The 16,975-nt window shown below is 58.8% G+C and overlaps 1 protein-coding gene across 3 annotated transcripts; it reads right to left on the minus strand.

Annotated features, from left to right (window-relative positions):
• Positions 1 to 1,619: 1,619 nt before the first annotated feature.
• On the minus strand, positions 1,620 to 11,105 carry KCTD17 (potassium channel tetramerization domain containing 17). 3 transcript variants are annotated; one of them, XM_054574426.1, is made up of 7 exons: positions 10,896 to 11,105; positions 9,637 to 9,745; positions 7,280 to 7,371; positions 6,262 to 6,357; positions 5,054 to 5,179; positions 3,691 to 3,787; positions 2,256 to 3,503 (listed from the first exon to the last, which is right to left on the minus strand). In XM_054574426.1, the coding sequence occupies exons 1-7, from the start codon at positions 11,103 to 11,105 to the stop codon at positions 3,160 to 3,162; spliced, it is 1,074 nt and encodes a 357-aa protein (XP_054430401.1). In that variant the 3' UTR covers positions 2,256 to 3,159. The 3 variants fall into 3 exon arrangements, with proteins under 3 accessions (XP_054430403.1, XP_054430402.1, XP_054430401.1); XM_054574428.1 differs by lacking the exons at positions 2,256 to 3,503; positions 3,691 to 3,787 and adding an exon at positions 1,620 to 2,149 and having other exon boundaries at positions 10,896 to 11,084; XM_054574427.1 differs by lacking the exons at positions 2,256 to 3,503; positions 3,691 to 3,787 and adding an exon at positions 1,620 to 2,158 and having other exon boundaries at positions 10,896 to 11,084.
• Between the last annotated feature and the right edge of the window lie 5,870 nt (positions 11,106 to 16,975).

The following is a 16,975-nucleotide window of genomic DNA, read 5'->3' on the forward strand; positions in this document are numbered from 1 at the left end:
CCCCGGAATAAAGCCATCTGATCCGAGGCCGTTTTTGGAGATTGAATGGGGCCCTAGCGCCAACCTCACACCCTTGACTGAGCAGACTCTGCTTCCTGCTCAGCCAGTTTGCCTGCTGTCCAGAGGCCGAGGTGGGGTCAGCGGAGGCGGGGGTGGCCTCCAGGACGGCTTCCCAGGTCCCAGGAGCAGCCCCAGGAAAGCAGTGGTTGGTGACCCTGAGGTCAGAGTGAGGGATAGGACAAGCGATGGATTCCTGAATCCTTGGGGGTACACTGAGGCTCAGAGAGGGGCAGAGATGCCCTCGTGATCACGCCAGGGGTTGGGTGCAAAAGCCCTGTCGCCTGTTTCTCAGATGCCGCCCCCCCACCCCCCCACCGCCCGCTCCAAGCTCACAGGGCAAACACTGTTGGGTGCTTTGCTAAAATGCCAACCTTGGGCCTACCTCAGTCTTAGTAAGAATTGGAGGAGGGGTGCAGGTGGGCACTCTGTTTTTAACAAGCTCCTGGTGACTGTTTTGCAGCAAAGCTGGACATAAAAAGGGAGGCCAGCTTCGACAAGCAGAGCGCCCTGAGGGGAAGTGGCGTGGGCCCCAGGCTGTGGACAGGACCTGGCTGGAGGAGGGCCTCCGCCTGGGGGCGCCGCTTTGCAGGGCTGAGCTGAGCATGGCAGACTCTGCAGGGCCGGGGAGGAGGCAGCACCGGCCAGGGTGGGTGGGCGGGGTCCTGGCAGGGCAGGAAGGAGCAGTCAGGGTCTGGGGGGGCTCTAAGACAAGGTGGGGCCAGTGCCTGGTTGTTTGTTTCCTGGGACTTGGGGCAGAGGGTAGAAACATAGGGAGGGGTGGTGACCCAGAGCTGTCCCAGCAGGAAGCGGGGGTGTCTTGGGTGTTAGGACCAGCAGAGGTGGCCTCAGGCAGCCCAGACTGAAGGCAGCAGAGGGCCTTCTGGACAGTGGGGTGAGGCTGGGAAGTGGGGGGACAGGGCACCAGGCTTGGGAGGACCTGGTGTCCTGGAGCCTGCTCCCCCCGCCGCCCCTGCGGGAACCCCGGCTGGCCCAGGGCTGCCTGGAGGCAGGGAGACCCTCAGGACTCTAGGGACTGGGCCTGGGAAATCATCCAGTCCAACGTTTTGATTTATAGATGAGGAAACTTGAGGCCCAGAGAGGGCAGCCCCCAATGGGTGCCAGCTCTCGGTGTCTGAGCAGGGGACTCAGCCTTGAGCCCCCACGCCTGCACACACAGCAGAGTGACGGCAGGGCAGGGTCCCTGGGCCTTGGGAAAAAGCCCCTTTACCTTTGGGTCATCTACCCAACTTTCCATTTAACCCGTCCCCAAGAGGGAGCCAGAGAGAGGGAGGCAGCCAGGCCAGCTGTTTCTTCAGCTTTTATTACATGGGGGGGCCGGACACAGTGGAGAGGTGCCCAGCTCGGAAGTCATCAACGCAGGAGGGCCCCTGAACGGAAGAGGGAGTGTCCCCACTCCCTTATCACCAGTTCCTGAGTGGCCCCACGGCCCCTGCTGAGCCTCGGTCCGTTCGCTCCTGGCCAGGGCCCTCTGTTCCCGGCAGTACAGACGAGAGTGGGGGTGGGAGCAGTCCAGGCTGCGTCACCCCACCCCGCAGACCGGGCCAACCCGCCCCCTTCACCCCCCATGAATACCCGAACATCATCTGGGGCTAAACTGGCCCTTCCCCTGGAGGCTGGGTGAAGAAGGCCCGCGCTGGGGAGGACGTACTCCCTGGGGGAGGGCTTCCGGGGACCCTGCTCCCCTTGGGTGTGACCTCACAACAGCCCTGTGAGGTAGGCGGGGGAAGAGCGAGCCCATCTGACAGGGAGACTAAGCCTCAAGGAGGCGATGTGACTGGGCCAGCAGGGGCTGTATCCGCCATGCAGCTGGGGACTTCAGGGGACGGGACATAGGGGCCTGGGAGACACAGCTGGATAGGGCCACACTTTGGCCACCGGCAGGCCAGGGCCCACCAGGGGGGCAGGGGTAGGTCACAGCCCCGCAGGTGCAGACAGAGGTGGCGGCAGGAAGAACGCTTCCTCCACCTGGAGCTGGGGGCCCACCCCACGGTACAAAAATAAAGGACTTCAGATCGGAACCCCAAGTCCCTGGAGGTGATCTGGGACCTCACATCCGAGTGCCTCTGGCCTGTAACAGCTAGAAAATAAGAGGGAAAGGGGCAGGGGGGCAGGTGGGGGGTGGTCCAAACACCGGGAAGGGGGTGAGGGGTGGGGCCGGTGGGGGAGGAGGGGTGATGAGGGGCCAGGACAGAGAGGAGGTTGAAATGGAGGGAGGGGGGGGGGGAGAGAGGGAGAGAGAAAGAGGTAGGTGAGTCACAGGTCCCTTGTGGGAGGAGAGAGGGGGGCTGAGGCCCAGAGAAGGTGGATTCAGAGCCCAGAAGGAGGGTGAGCAGGAAAGGGACCAAGCTCGCCTGTCTGGGATCCCCAGTCCCCATCCTGGGCTGGTGGTGGCTGCCTGGGAGGCCAGATTCTGCCAAGACTCTCGGCCAGGGGGTCAAGGCCAAGAGACAGGTCACAGAGGGCAGCTGCTGTCCCCACTTTAGAGGCAACTAACATTGTAGAGGGACAGTGACTTCCCCCTCTGGGCTTCTGGGCACCTAAGCAGGACTTCTTTCTGCCACACCCCGATCCACAGCCTCCATAGCCGGCTCCGGCTGACTCCTGTCCTTCCCACCCCCGCGGAGGCAGGGAGCCCGGTGCCTCGCACTGCACAGCAGGAGCTCCCGTGTGCAGGCGGAGGCCGGGGCACCCAGCTTGTCTCCCCTCCCTCCGTCCCGGACTCCTCTGGCGCCAAAGGGCAGACAGCACTGTGCCCACCCCTAACTCTCTCCTCCTCTCAGAGCCTCATACCCAGGGCCAAGACAGGCCGAGAAACTTTGGTGAGGGGAGAAAATCAGCCAAAAGTTCAGCCTGAGTCCAAGGAACAAGAGATGAGCACCCTCCTGGCCTCCGCCCCTCCCTGCAGCTCCGCCAAGCTACAAACCAGGGGCGGCAGCTCTGGGGGCGGGCAAGGCCCTCACTGCCAGCGCAGCCTCAGGTCTGAGGGGTGCAGACGGGAACCTGCAAGGAGGAAACGTGAGCAGGAGGCGAGGAGGCGAGGAGGCGAGGAGGCGAGGCGCTGGGGCAGGCGGCCCAGCCTCAGAGGTGCCCGGTGGGCGGGGCAGGCGCAGAGGTGGTGCAGCTGCATGCCTGCGCCCCAGGCCAGGAGGCAGGAGCTGCCAGGAGGGGTGCAGGAGGCGGCAGGCAGGGTGCCCTGAGATGCAAGGCCGGGGCGCCTGGGACCAGGGTGGCCCCGGGATGGAGGCGTGAGCAGGCAGAGAGAAAACCCGGACAGGGGCAGAGAGGGAAGAGGCAGGGTGCAGATGAGATCCAGGAGGAAGAAGAGGTGGATGAAGATGAGGCAGGACCTCCAGCGGGAAGCGGAGGAGGAGGAGGCGGTGGTGGGAGGGAGAAAAGGTTAGCGGGATCCTGAGATGACTGGGCTGCAAAGAGAAAGTGAGAGAAGGGATGGTTATGCAGGTGAGGCGCCAGGCAGGCGGCTGAGCTAACCCTGGTGGCCCGCCCCCCAGCAGCCCCCGGCCCCCCAGGTTCTGCGGCTGACTCCGGCAGGGAGCGGGCGGGAGGCTCCGGCTTGGATTAGCAATCATTCTCCTCGGGGGTTGGCTGCACCTTTCTCCTGTGTATCTGCCTCCACCTGCACCTGTTCCACCTCCACCTCCTCCTCCTCCTCCTGCTGCCGCTCCTCCTCCAGCTGCTCCTCCGTGCTCTGTGCACCAGCCGGCGGACCCAGGGAAGAAAGAGCGGAGAACTAACGAGGGGGCCTGTGGGCGCTGTCCCCATGGGCCCCAGCTCAGGGCGGGCGGGCGGGCTAGGTGAAGGGGGGCCTCCAGGAGGGGGTGGCTACAGCCAAAGAAGCTGGAGCTTCTTGTCCAGTCCCCTGGGAAGCTGTCACAGGTCAGCCTGTGGAGCAGGCTGGGTCGAGGAGGAAGGGGACTGGGATGGGCATGTGGCTCGAGTGGGAGTGTGTAGCTGGGCACCTGGGAAGGCCTCATTTTGGTAGGGCTGCCCCAGAGGTGAAATGAGGCCAGGGAGGGCCCAGGGCAGACAGCCACCCAGACCTGGGCTGCCAGCAACAGTTGCTGGCAGCCCAGGTCCCAAGGCTTTGGGCCAAAGGCAGAAGCAGAAGGCTCTCTGCAGCCCTGCAAGGCTGCAGGGCCTGCCGCTGGCCCTGACTGGGGTGGGGCCGGGGTGGGCAAGGGGAGACACAGGACAGGGAAGGCAGGCAGACAGACAAGAAGCCAGAGCTCTTAAGTCTCCACAGGGGACAGGCCCCAGAAGGAACCGTTGCCTTCCCTCCCAGCCTGTGGCAGGCCCTCGAGGCTTCCGACCAGCTGGGGGTCCAGGGCGGCAGGACCTCTGCCCCTCACCGCCAGCGGAGGCTGCCTCAAAGGCCCGGACCCACAGGGCTCCTGACTCCCCTCCCACAGAGCGCCCGAGGGGGTGGGGGGCCTGGGAAAGGGGCAGCACTGACAGATTGGGCTTCCCCGCTCGGGGCCAAGGCCAGCGGGGACATGGACCCGCCCCTGGGAATAAACCAGCCATCAGGGTCCCAGGAGGCCCACGCTTGAGGGCGCACAGGCAGGACGTGGTCTATCTCCCTTGGTTCTCAGAGCATACGATGAGGTGTGGAGGGGACGGGGCTCCTCCAGGGTCACACAGAGCGAGGCACCGCATGCCCAGAGACCCCTAGTCTGGTGCACTCCCCCTCATGCTACGTTGCCCCGTGGCCACCATTCGAGTGGCATCTAAGTCACACTTGCCGTGCCCTCGGGGTCGTCCCATCTCACTGCTCTCCCAGCCTGGGCCTGGGTGACCAGCGTGAGCAGACAGGACTGTGGGTGGCATGGGATGGATGGCATTGGCTGTGACCGGGGGTTATGCGTGTGCAGCAGGAGGGAGAAAGAAGCAGCAGGGATGGCCACGTGGAGGGGAGGTGGGGGAGGGAAGCGGGGGGTCGAGGCTGGGGTCTCACCTTGGTTTTGCGGCTGGACTCGGAGCTCAGCCCGTGCGGGGAGCTGTGGAGCTCCTTGGACACCACACACAGGAATTCCGCCTGGTCCTCGCTGCCGTAGTTGTAGGAGGAGCCGATGTTCACCAGCTAGAGGGATGGCGCACGGGGAGAAAGGTGGTAGGTCCAGCCAGGGGCAGTGAGGAGGCAGGAGGTGGACATCGGCACTTGTCAAGATACCAGCTTGTGTCCTGACCTGGCTGTCCTGCTCAGGCACATCTCTGGGTTTCCAGAAAACACCCCTGGGCTAGAAGCCGAGAGTTCTCCCTGCTCCCCGATCTACACCCCTCACGTGCTTCCAGACCAGCCTCCCCACCTGGCTGGCGGGGCCTGGTCGCTGGGGGACGGCAGCAGTCTCATCGCTGCTCCTCCCCAATGCCCAGGGCCTGGCTGGGTCCAGCAGGCCACTTCCTAAAAGTAGGGGGAGGCCTGTAACTGGCAGGCTGCCACCTGCTGTGCCAGAGGTGGCGGAAGCAGCCCCAGAACCAGGTTGGCATGGTGGAGCCCCACAGAACATTCTGTTCACTCTGGGAATATTCTAGAGTGCTGCCCCAAGCTAGGGACTTTATCAGTGGCCCTTCTAATCCATCCTTCTGGAAACCAGAGACAGGTGAGACGTCTGCTATATTACTAGTGCAACACCGCTTCTGATAAAAATGGGAAAAGTGCATCTGGACTGGGAGGAAGTAGAGGTCACTATGAAATCCTCAGGAGAAGTCACGGCTTTGGGCTTCCTTGAACGTGGCAATGCCTGTAACTGGGCATGTCCCTTGCAGGGACCCTGGGGGCTGTGCCTACGGAATTGTTCCAGGAGGTGCTAACCCAGGGGGACTCCGCTCACCTATGTGGATCTCAGCTCCCTGCAAGGTGGACTCGGAGGCCAGAGCCTCGCTCACACTGCCATGGAGACAATTACCCAGTCACTGTGAGCGTTCCCACCGAGGATAACGCCTGGAGTTGCCATGCAACGTGTGGGGCTTCTAGGCTCTCCTCTCGGTCAATCTGCTCCTGGGTGTGGCCTTTCCTAACTATCCCGGTTTACTTGAATGTAAGAAGACCCCCCGGGCGGGGGCAGCAGTGGGAAACCCAAGGCTGGGGCTGCAGGAAGGGAGGGGCCTGCTTCGCCTGGAGACTGGGAAGCCCTGGGCATGGTCCCCCTGAGCCCAGCCCACCTGCTCAAAGCGCCAGCCATCAGACATGGTGGAGACCATCTGCGTGAGCTCCTCCTCCTGGCACTGCAGCACGCGGTACACGTGCTTGGGCGGGACCTGCAGGCAGAAGGGCGATGTGGAGGGCCCCCCGGGAGGGGGACGAGCGCCTGCCTTCCCCCAGTGTCTTCTCGCCTCCCAACCACATGCCCCTAGACGGAGAGGAGGGGACTGCAGGGCGGGAAGATGGGGGCATGTTCTGAGGGCCTATTGCCTGCCGGGCACTCGACGTTCGTGATCTCAATCCCCCCAAACACTCCATGAGTTACGGGATTTAGGTGGAGGCTGACGGGGTCAACTACTTGCCCAAGGTCACCCAGCTAAAGGGTGGCAGAACTGAAACACAGGTGATACAAGAGGGAAGGGAAGGGCTTGGGAGACAGGCTGGGTCACTCACTGAGGCAGGCCCTCCGGGAGACAGAGCCTCCCTGCTCCAACCCGGGAACCCGGGGCCAGAAGGTGCCTTGCTACGTGTTCCCCACCCCCGATCTCCCTGGATGGGCTGGGGACCTTCCCCATTCCTCCTACGGACTGGTCACTGAGGGCCGGGGGCCAGGCTCAGAAACGCCAGCGCCAGCAGCTCCTCTGCTGGGCCCCCGAAGGGAACCACCTGATCCCACAAAATAGACAATTTGCTAATCCTACATTGTGCCCCAAAGAGCCCCCTGTACGCCTCCTACTGACCCCACTTGGCCTGTGAGAAGGGGAAGGGTGGGCAGTGCTGAGGACCGCTGCATTCCACCGGAGGAAACCAAGGTCCAGCGAGGGTCGCAGAGCGAACAGACCCCAGGCAGAAAGAACCAGTGTCTGTCTCCCACTCCGGGGCTCTGCTGGACGGTCTGGGAGCTGGACAACTGCCCCGCCCCTTGCAGGCTGGCTGGGACTCCCCAAGGACAGCTGTGTCGCCTCCCCTCTTCTGACTGCTACCCCCTCTCGGTCACCAACCGCTCTGGCTATGGACGCTGCCCTGCTGCCCCCGGACCTGCGTGACAGTGTAGTCCTTCTCCTCCATCCGGTCTTTGATGATGCGAATCAGCGGGCCAATGTTGTAGAACTCGGCTTCCTCCAGGACCCCTGGCACAGACAAAGCCACCCTGGGTCACTCCCACTGCCTCTCTGCCCTAGTCTTCCCTTGTCCTCACCAAACCTACCTCCAACTCCAGTACATGAGGGTGACAAGCATCTCTGAGTTCAGGGGTCAAGCAAAAGGGAACATTTGATTCCTTGGATCCCATGGTCTTTGTGGAAGGGACCAAAAACCGCCAGGCAGCGGTCCAGCATCTCTGCTGTGCAAGCATGGTGACTAAGGGGTGCCTACCGGTCCCCTAATCTGGGGGCTACTCTGGGGCCCTCAAGAAGCAGCAGGCTCATTGGGACTGGACCCTACAATGCCACAGTGAGAAGGGCCTGGGCGGACCCCTAGTACATGCTCCCCTTTGTGAATAATATGCCAAGTACCAGGCGCTGTGTTAGGCATTTTCCATTCTTTCTTGCAGTTAATTTTCAGAACTAGAAGTAGGTGCTTTCATTGTCCCACAGAAGAAATGGGGACACTGAGGGCCAGAAAGAGAAACATCTTGTCTGACACCCCACAGACACGAAGCGGCAGAGCTGAGATCCAAGCTCAAGTTCCCTTGACCTCAGAGCCCACTGCAAATGCATGGTCTTTGCGCGCGTGCATATCGCCGACTCCCACACTCAGCAGTTTGCAAAGCCCCGCCTGTGCTCTTCGCGAGCCCTGGGGACACGGGGGGAGCGGGCTTTATTGTCCCCATACCGTTAAGGGAACTGTGCCTATAAGACTAAGCGAGTGGCCTCTCCAGGGAAGTGGAACGGCCCCTGGCCTTTGGACGCCTCAAAGTTCCTTCAGGGCAGGGACCCGTCTGACTGTTCCCATGACTGGCGTCTGAGCTTCCTGGGCCCAGGGCCTAGGGCCCATGTCTGCTCTACGCGGCTGCCCCCGGTGCCCACACTGAGCCTGACATGTAGGAGGTCAGTGAGGGGTGCTGCAGGAGCAGCCCTCGTGGAGCCCTGCAGACGACAGACAACTAACACTGCCACCCTGGTCCTCGGTGCCCGGCGCTGCTTGAAGTGACCCGCTGGTGTTATCCTCACAGCAGCTCCGCTGTGTCACCCCACTTCCCAGATGTGGCACAAAGGGATAAATGACTTCCCTGTTGTCACACTGCTGGTAAGTCTCCTCCCAGATCCCCTGGGCCGCTGCTTGGGGCCCTAGCCTTTGTCTGAAGGTGCAGGGAGTGGCAAAAGTGGAGAAAGCCCGAACCTGTAAACAAGTGTTGGCTGTGACGCAGTTGAGCGTTCACGCCCCTCCCGGAGGGGCCTGCTCCTGGGCCCGGGCCATGCCCACGGTACCTGTGCTTCCAGAGGGCAGCGCCCGGGAAGCTGCGGGCCCTGCTGAGCCGGTGCCTATGGCGGGTTCCAATTTTGAAGTCCTGGCCCCCTGGGGACCCACTAGGGAGGAGGGATGGGCTGTGTTAGACACCCACAGGGTCCACGTGCCGGGATTCATACCATTAGTCGCTGCAAAGTGTGCTCTTCCCAGGGTAGATCACCACCTACACTTAATACACGCATGGAGGCTTAAAAAGGAGAAGCGACATGTCCAAGCTGGCCTGGCTGGGTCAGCTGACCCGCAGCCACATCCTGCGGCCCAAGGAAGAGTTGACTTGGCACAGGCTGTGGTCCCTGCCCCTGGCTGGGGCTCTCTGTCAAGAAGCCATCCCCCAGGCACGGCTTCCCTACCAACCGCTGGGCCCAGGAGTGGGCATCGACAGGGTCTCAGCCCCCCAGGCATGGGAGGGTCCAAACCCTTGCTAGAGAGCAGGCTTCCTCCTTCCCTGCCTCCACCCACAGCCAGCACTGTGCTGCCGAGGTTGCTGAATTTGGGAAGAGTTACCCGGTCCACCCACCTGCTGACTCAAGCCCCTCACAAGGCATCTGAAATACTGATCACCCCGCCCGGCTCCACCCCCTTCATACCTGGCTTCCCAGGAGACCAGGAGAAAGGGCATCCCTGCCCACAATGCAGGCTGCCAGCCCCGCTGGCTCCCTCTAAGCTCTGCCTGTGTATTTCTGTCACCTCCCCGACAGCGCCCAGTGAAAGCTCAGGCTGGTCGGCTTGGCAGAGCCTCTGGGCTCAGCCCAGGCAGAAGGTTTGGGATTCAGCTCTGTCAGGGAGGGGAAGAGGCAGGGAACATAGAGGAGAGCCGGTGTCCCTTCTGGCTGGAAGAAATGGCTTTGGGCCTCCACAGAAGGCCTGGCAGGCTGCAGAGGACAGGGATACAATGTGGACCCAGCCAGCTCCCTTAACCGACTCACCCTCCTCAGCCATGTCCTTGTCCAGCACCAGCTTGCCATGCCGGAGGAAGTTCAGGATGGGCCCGAAGTAGGTGGGGTCGCGGTCAATGAGGTATGCCCCGGTCTCGTCCTACGGAGGGAGGCGAGGGGCAGAGGCTGTGAGAGAAGAGTCAGGCCTCGCCCTGCCCGCCCCTCGCTTCGGGCCCAGCAAAGCGTTGGAGGGAGGAAAGGAACGAGAGCATAGAGTCTGTCATTCCCTGGAATGAAGTAGCACGATGGAGCAAAAAGGTTCAAATCCTGCTCCTGCCTCTTCCTGACTGTGTGACCTTAGGCCAGGGATTTGGCCTCACTGAGCCTCACTCCTCTCCCCATAACTAGGGGTCACTGTAAGCATCCAGTGGGGGCCCAGGGGCACCTGACCCAAAGTAGGGCTCAGTGACTGTCCCCTGCAGCCAGTCCTACACTGTCTCCACCAGATCCCCCATCATTCTGGGGTGTTTGCAGGCTTCCCCAGGAGCCGCTATCTCATCAGACACCCTTAGCCTGAGGGGAGGCAGGGCAGGCAGCAGCACGACTCTCCAGAGCGGAAAGAGCATCAGGAGGTCAGGGGACTTGCCCAAGGTCACAGCATCAGACAGGCAGGGAATGGGGGAGGAGGGGGCCTTAGCGGTCATCTCCAGCCCAGCCGCCTCTGGTTGCAGACAGGAGGTAGAGGCTGGAGCAGGAAATGCCAGAACGCAGGTCCTGCAAGCAATGTGCAGCAGGGCCCCATGGCACCCAGACCTGGGGCCCGCCAGGCCAGCTCGGCTCCCAAGTAAAGCCCAGCTCAGAGGGCACCCTGGGCCTTCTCCACCCAACTCCCTGCACACCTAGGCCACCCACACCCCAAGGCAGGGAGAAGCGGCCTCGGCCACTCCCATTTGGAAAGGTCCTACTTGGGAGGGATTGAAGGCCCTACGTGTGTGTCTGAACCCACAGTCCCAGAGGAGGGCCGAGAGTCGGATCCGATCCACCAGCCTCCTGCGGGGGAGCCCAGGGCAGCTCTCCTAAGCTCCAAATGGCCGTTGCCTGGCGTTGTCTCGTTGCCAAGGCAATAGGCACATTCCTCACTCTCGGATCCACTTCCTTCTCCCCTCCTCCAGTCAGTTGTTCCCGCCTCCGGCTCTTTGTAAATAAAACCTGCCGGCGTCCCCAGCCCAGCGGGCGTGCCAGGCCCGACAGCCCCGATTCCAGCGAGCCGGAGACCCCCGGCCCCGCACCACCCACCCCGAGGGCCTCACCCGGTCCGACTGCAGCTCTTCCCCCTGGCACAGGCGGCTGAGGAAGGACTTCTGCTCCCGGCACAGGGTCTGCCGGGTGGTCAGGAACACCGTGCCCCCGACGTTGAGCCGCACCCACTTGCCCCAGCCGCCCGCAGCGCGGCCGCCCGCGCCCGCCGGCGGCGCTGCCTCCCCGGCCTCCATCCTCATGTCTGGCCCCGGATCCTGCATCCTCCCGGCTCCCGGGAGCTGGAGGCGGGCAGGTACTGCGTGCGAGGCATGCCGGGAACTGTAGTCCGCGCCGCCCGGAGCAGGGGAGGCCGGGGTGAGGGTCCCCGGATGCCAGCAACCTTCCTCCCCCGCCCCGCCCTACTTTGCCCTTCTTGGGAAGCCCTCAAACCAGGGTCTCTTGAAGAAGCCCGGGGGCTAAACAACTGCGTATTTGGGGAAGGTCGAGTTCGAGGTCGCTGGGAAAATAGCGAGTGAGACTCCAAATCAGCGATCCTCCCATTTGCTCTCCATATTACTGATTTCCCCTTGCCCAGGCTCGCTCATCCAACAGCTGATAAATATGGGAAGAAACGTTTCTTCCCCAGAATTCCATAGCACTTGCCTGTATCTGTTTTCTAATATTCTTTCATTCCGCCCTTTGTGTGGGGAAGGATTGGAGGAATGGGAGCTGGTTCTTTACCCATATCAGTTCTTTGCAGGCAACATAGTTGGGCTTAAAGTTGACCAAGCACCCACTGCATTCCAGATGCTTCGTGTATCCGTTAGATCCACCGATGCTCTCAGCAGCCCTGTACCCATTGAACAGATGAGGACTCAAGTGAGGTGACTTCTCTGACTGCCGGCTGGTGAATGGCAGGCTGGCACCAGCCCACGGGACTCCCAAGTGCATTTCCCCCACCAAGGCCTGTCTCCCGCTTCCTGGCTGCGGCTTGTCAGCGCTCCTTGGGAAAGATTTCCCTTGGGAAAGGAAAAGTGGGTAGAGCACTGGATCGAAGTCTGGAGAACTGCGTTTTCATCCCGACTTCTATGGGATGAGGTATGGCCAGAGGCCTCAACTTTGCCACCTGTACTTTGGGATGGGTGGAGGGACTGGTTGTGTGGGTCCCCATCTGAGCCAGATTACTAGGAGGTGGGGCTGACATCGTGGGCACTGCAGGATGGGCGAAGAGGGGCAGCCCCCCTTGTCACCTGGAAGGAGGGCATTCTGTGGTATGGTCTATCGATGATGTACAATTAAGGGGGTTTTCCTCCTGACTTCCCTAGGTCCCGTCTCCGTCAGTGGAAGAATTCTAATCTTGTCTTCAGTAGGGCCAGGATGAAGGCCGATGCCCAGGGTTCCTGCTCCATGTTAAAGTCCATTCCAGCCCCGTATCCCGCTGGCTTAGCGTGTTTCCAGCTGCAGTGCAGTGCTGTGCTGTGGGATTCAGGCTGCCTTGTGGAGTCTGTGTGTGGAGTCCACGCTGTTCTGCGCCACATGGCTGCTAAGGCCACAAGGCTATGGAGAGAGAGGACTGAGTGCAGGGGGCACGTGCAGTCCGGAGGGAGAGAGAGGAAAGGCGGGGAGATGGAGAGGAGGGAGGGGGAGAGGGAGAGAGAGAGAGAGAGCGCATGCGAGAGCGCGCATGCGAGAGCTCAACGCTATTCTTCGTTCCCCTGGGATTATATTAGTTTGGGCTTGGGAGGGACCAGGTGCCTTTTCAAAAGAACGAATCAACTTCCCAAGCTTTTGCAATCTTTGGATGAATTTACACCCCCTAGTTAGATGACAGGCCTCTATGGTCCAGACCCTCCCCCTGCACCCCCAAAAATCCAGTACCAGAGGGAAAGAGGAGTGTGAATCCCCTGTCCGAGCCATGCTGTGATCCCCTGGGGTGTGAAGCTGTAGCCTCCTGGCTAGCAAGCAGGCTTTGCTTCCAGTTTACTAAACTCAATGTCAAAATCCCTTTGTTCCCCTTTTCTAGCTAAATACCAATGGTAACACTTTAAGCCAGTCTTACCCCCTCCTTCCTCAGAGAACCCCACCAATCCCTGGACACCAGCCCCCTCAGCAATGTTTCCACCTGAAGCAACAACCCCACTGATGAGGGACACAGCTAAGAGCCAGGTGGCAGGACCCAAGGCCCTTAAATGCAGCTGACAGATGCCACCACATCCTTGCCTGTGGCTGGGTTTTGTGAGGAGGAAGCCGTGTTTGGGTGGCAGAGGCTGTGGGAGACAGGGTGTATCCACTGCTGTAAAAAGACTCCTGAACCCCCTAATCCCCGCCCCCCAGGCCATCATTCAGTGCCATGATTGTTTGTTGAATGACAACTATGTGCCAGTTATTGAAAGAGATGAAGAAAATGTCAGGGGTGGTCCCTGGTCTAGAGGGGGCTTCTGTTTGAGAAGGTGGGTACAAGAGGATTTGACAAAACTTAGAATCCCAGTCAGGCTGCTTGTAACCACAGACTGGCACTCTTCATGGTTGTTTGCTCTCTTCCTCATTTAGAGGACAAAGCCAAACATTCCTTGCATCCTTTCTGCGGGGATGGTTACCCTGGAGGAGGGCCAAACTATAAATGCCTGCTGGTTACACTGCCCCCTGCTGTCCCCTCCTGGAAAGAGCAGCTTCAGGTGCTTTATTATTTTTTTTTTAATTTAAGATTTTCTTTCTTTTTTAAAGATTGTATTTATTTTAGAGAGAGGGAAGGGAGGCAAGAAGAGTGGGAGAGAAACAGATGTGAGAGAGAAACATCAACTGGTTACCTCTTTGCATGCCCTCAATTGGGGGCCTTTCAGTTCACAGGCCAGTCTCAATCCACTGAGCCACACCAGCCAGGGCTATTTCTTTATTTTTAGAGAAAGGAAGGGAGAGAGAAAGAGGGGGAGAGAAACATTTACTAGTTGCCTCTCGAATGCTCCCTACCAGGAAGCTGGCCCGCAACCCACCTGACCGGGAGTCGAACACACTGAGCCACACTTGGAGCAGGGGCTTTTTAATATGGGTCTGAATTCAACTTGAAAGTGAGCCAAGACAGAGGTGTTGAGAGACAAAGGCTCCCAGACAAGGATGCCAGCCCAGGCTTTGTGGCTTGCTAGCTGGGTGGCTTGGGAATGTTACTTAACCTCTCTGAACCTCAGCTGCCAATTTCTAAATTGGAAATAATAATAATAGCTCTAACCATCCTCCTCCAGGGACCTCACTCCTCCATGCAAACGTCCCTCTGGTCCCTCTGGTCCCTCTGGCTCCCGAGGCCCCCATTCCACAGCTTGAACCAGGAATCACACTGAACCAGGACTCTGCTACCCAGCCCCCTGGGCCCTTGAAGCCCCGCCCTGCTGCCAGAGGGTCTGCACCAAGCACTTGAGTCGCTTCTCTTTTAATCCTAACCCAACAGGGAGATGGGACTGTAACCCCCATTTTACACTGGGGAGTTCAGTGGGCTTTCCCGGCCCCCAGATTCTTCTCCTGCTCCTCCATGCCCCACCGCCTCTGCCGCGCCGTGGCCAGCGTGGGATGGGGGAGGGAAAAGAACGGAAAGCTTTTCCGTATCTGGATGCCCTGCCCTGTCCTCTGGAGTGGCTTCACTCTGGCCAGAGCAGCGATTCACACTGGCTCGTTTTGTTTTGTTTTGTTTTGTTTTTCCTGGAGGATTGTTTTGAGAGTTCTTTGGAGCCCCCATTGCTGGGAGCAGCGGACACCGTGCTTTCCTCCCTGTTAGGGGCCTGAGACGCTCCACTCCTCGCTCCAGCCCCACCCCATAGCCAGCAGCAGAAAGCCCCTTCTGTACCGCTTCAAGCCATCTCTCTTCGCCCAGGTCCTCAGCTGGTCCCTTGGAAGCCACCCGTGCTCCTGGCTGGCTGATGGGTGCGCCCTGCACAGCCGTGTCTCCTCATTCCACTGCTGAGCCGCCGGCCAGGCCGGCCTCCCCAGGCCTGGGTCCCACCCGGCTTATGAGCCTCCCCAGAATGCAGGACACATAGGTCAAGCTCCACAAACGGCCTCCTTGAAACCCCTGTCCCTCAGCCCGCAGAGGGGGAAGGCACCTCCCCACATTGGGCAGGGGAAGCGAAGTGCCATAGCGCCCCAACACTGCTTCTAGAGAAGGCCTCCTCTGGCTTCCCGCTGTTCTCGCCAGCATCTCTCACGTCTCTGCTGTAGGCAGGTGTGTGTTCTCCTAAGGCATCTAAACTAGTTCTTCACCACGTTGGCTGAAAGAACCACTTTAGATGGTCTAGTGCCTTGTTTTAGAATGTGGGTGTAGTTAGCAGCCCTGGCTGAAACTGAATCAGAGAAACCTGTGTTTAAAAATAGCGTTGTGTTTTGAAGTAATTTTAGGCTTAGAGAAAAGTTGCAAAAACATCCTGTTTTCCATCAAATGTATTTATCTCCTCATTAATTTTAGTATTCATTGATGATTTGGGCTGTAAAAATTGTGACTATAATGATTGCCAAATTGCAATTTTTCTAATTCCAACATTCCTTCTTTTATTAGGTGGCATTCTGTTGTAAGGGAGATAATTCCCTTCTCATTCATTAATTAATTCATTCATTTATATCAGAATGGACTATTGGATTTTTATTGTGTTCTATGGCTTATAATCTGTTACTATTAGTATGTGCCCAAATTGTTCAAGATTTGGTCAATGGGAACCTCTCCAAACTGGCTCTTATATCCTTTTAAAAATATATAGATCCTTAAATAAAACACTTCATCTATTTTTAAATGGTAGTGAAACAGATCTAACATAAACTTTACCATTGAAGTTGTCCAGACTACAGCACTGTGACATAAAAGTTATTTTGAGCTGAAGGCATTTGGGAATAAAGTTCTTCCCCCCGAACTCCTTTATCAGCCTAAAGTTGCAGACCCAAAAGAATTCACAAGAACTTCGCTTTCACATGTTCCCTTTCCAGGAGCCACCAGGAGATGGATTCTTACTGTTGGAGACTGGGCGAGCTCGAACCACTCCTAAACTGGTATTGTCAGAAAACTGTCGTCTATCCCATCTAGTCTCCTAAAGACCAATCCTCTTTCCTAAAAGTAATCGGCTTTTCCGTAAGTGCCCTTGCTCCATCCCTTTGCTATGCTAACAGGGCGTGTAGCCCCAGGCTCCCCGCCTTGAGCCACATTTGTTTGCAGACTCCCATAGGCATGCGAGTTTCCCTGCGCATGAAAACTGCTTCTTGTCAGTTTAGTCCGCAGGCCCCTTAGCGTAAACCTGAGAGGGCAGAGGACAAGTTTCTCCGACATCGTCTTCACTCTTTAAAGTGTGTAAGGTCAGTGGCTTTAAGTACACTCGCAATGTTGTGAGATCATTGCCATTCCCCCTTTTCATCTTGCATTTACTGAAATCTGTGTCCGTCAAATAACAGCTTCCGATTCCTCCTTCCTCCATCCCCCAGTCCCCTCCCGGCCCCACCCCAGCTCTGTACCCTTGTGACATGTACGTCCGGGCCACTCTCAGAGCACTTCCTGGGTTATCTGGCTAAGTAACCCAGGCTCACTCTGTACGTGAGCCTTGCCTCAGCCGCTCCAGCTCCTTTTGATGGGAGCTGGTGTGTAGAACCAAGATCTGCGGGTGAGGGAGGCTCCTTGTGCGAGGGTGGCATTGCTCCCAGGCCCCCTCAGCAGGCAGAGCTGGAGCTGCGGGACATGCCTTTGCACACACGCACGTGTGTACTCGATCTATTTCTACAGCTGCCTTAGAAACCCTGACTTCACGCTGGTACCTCCAATTGCAGCCCTGCTCCGCGGATCCCACCCCGGTTTGTTTTTCCTCTCTCCGGTAGGGCCACTGTCCCGGACCCGCGCTACTGCTCAGTCCTGGTCTGTCTCATAATTGGTAACCCATAGTTCTGTGAAAAACAAACCTATAAAAAGAGTTCAGTAGTTATTTCCAGGGTGTTTGTTGTTTTGTTTTGTCTGTTTACTGAGGATATATAATAAAAATAGCCCGAATACCACAGTCGGGGATCACTCGGGTGGGTGGGGGAGGTCATGGGGTGAGTTTTCCCCAGTTCTGTTTGTTACTTATTTGAAGCACCATTAGGTTCACTTGTTCCTATGGGTATTACCATTTCATTCTCTCCTTCCTTGTTAGTTTAT

This window comes from Pteronotus mesoamericanus, unplaced genomic scaffold (assembly GCF_021234165.1).
Source record: "Pteronotus mesoamericanus isolate MK-2021 breed Mesoamerican mustached bat unplaced genomic scaffold, CSHL_Meso_final contig_263, whole genome shotgun sequence".
Lineage (NCBI taxonomy): Eukaryota > Metazoa > Chordata > Mammalia > Chiroptera > Mormoopidae > Pteronotus > Pteronotus mesoamericanus.

Excerpts from the sequence above, each read along its gene's own strand:
- KCTD17 (XM_054574426.1), bottom strand. The coding sequence starts at position 11,105 with ATGCAGGATCCGGGGCCAGACATGAGGATGGAGGCCGGGGAGGCAGCG. Across the intron at positions 3,788-5,053 it reads AGTCCAGCCGCAAAACCAAG|AGCACGGAGGAGCAGCTGGA; the intron begins GTGAGACCCCAG and ends GCTGGTGCACAG. Across the intron at positions 3,504-3,690 it reads GGCAGATACACAGGAGAAAG|CCCAGTCATCTCAGGATCCC; the intron begins GTGCAGCCAACC and ends TTCTCTTTGCAG.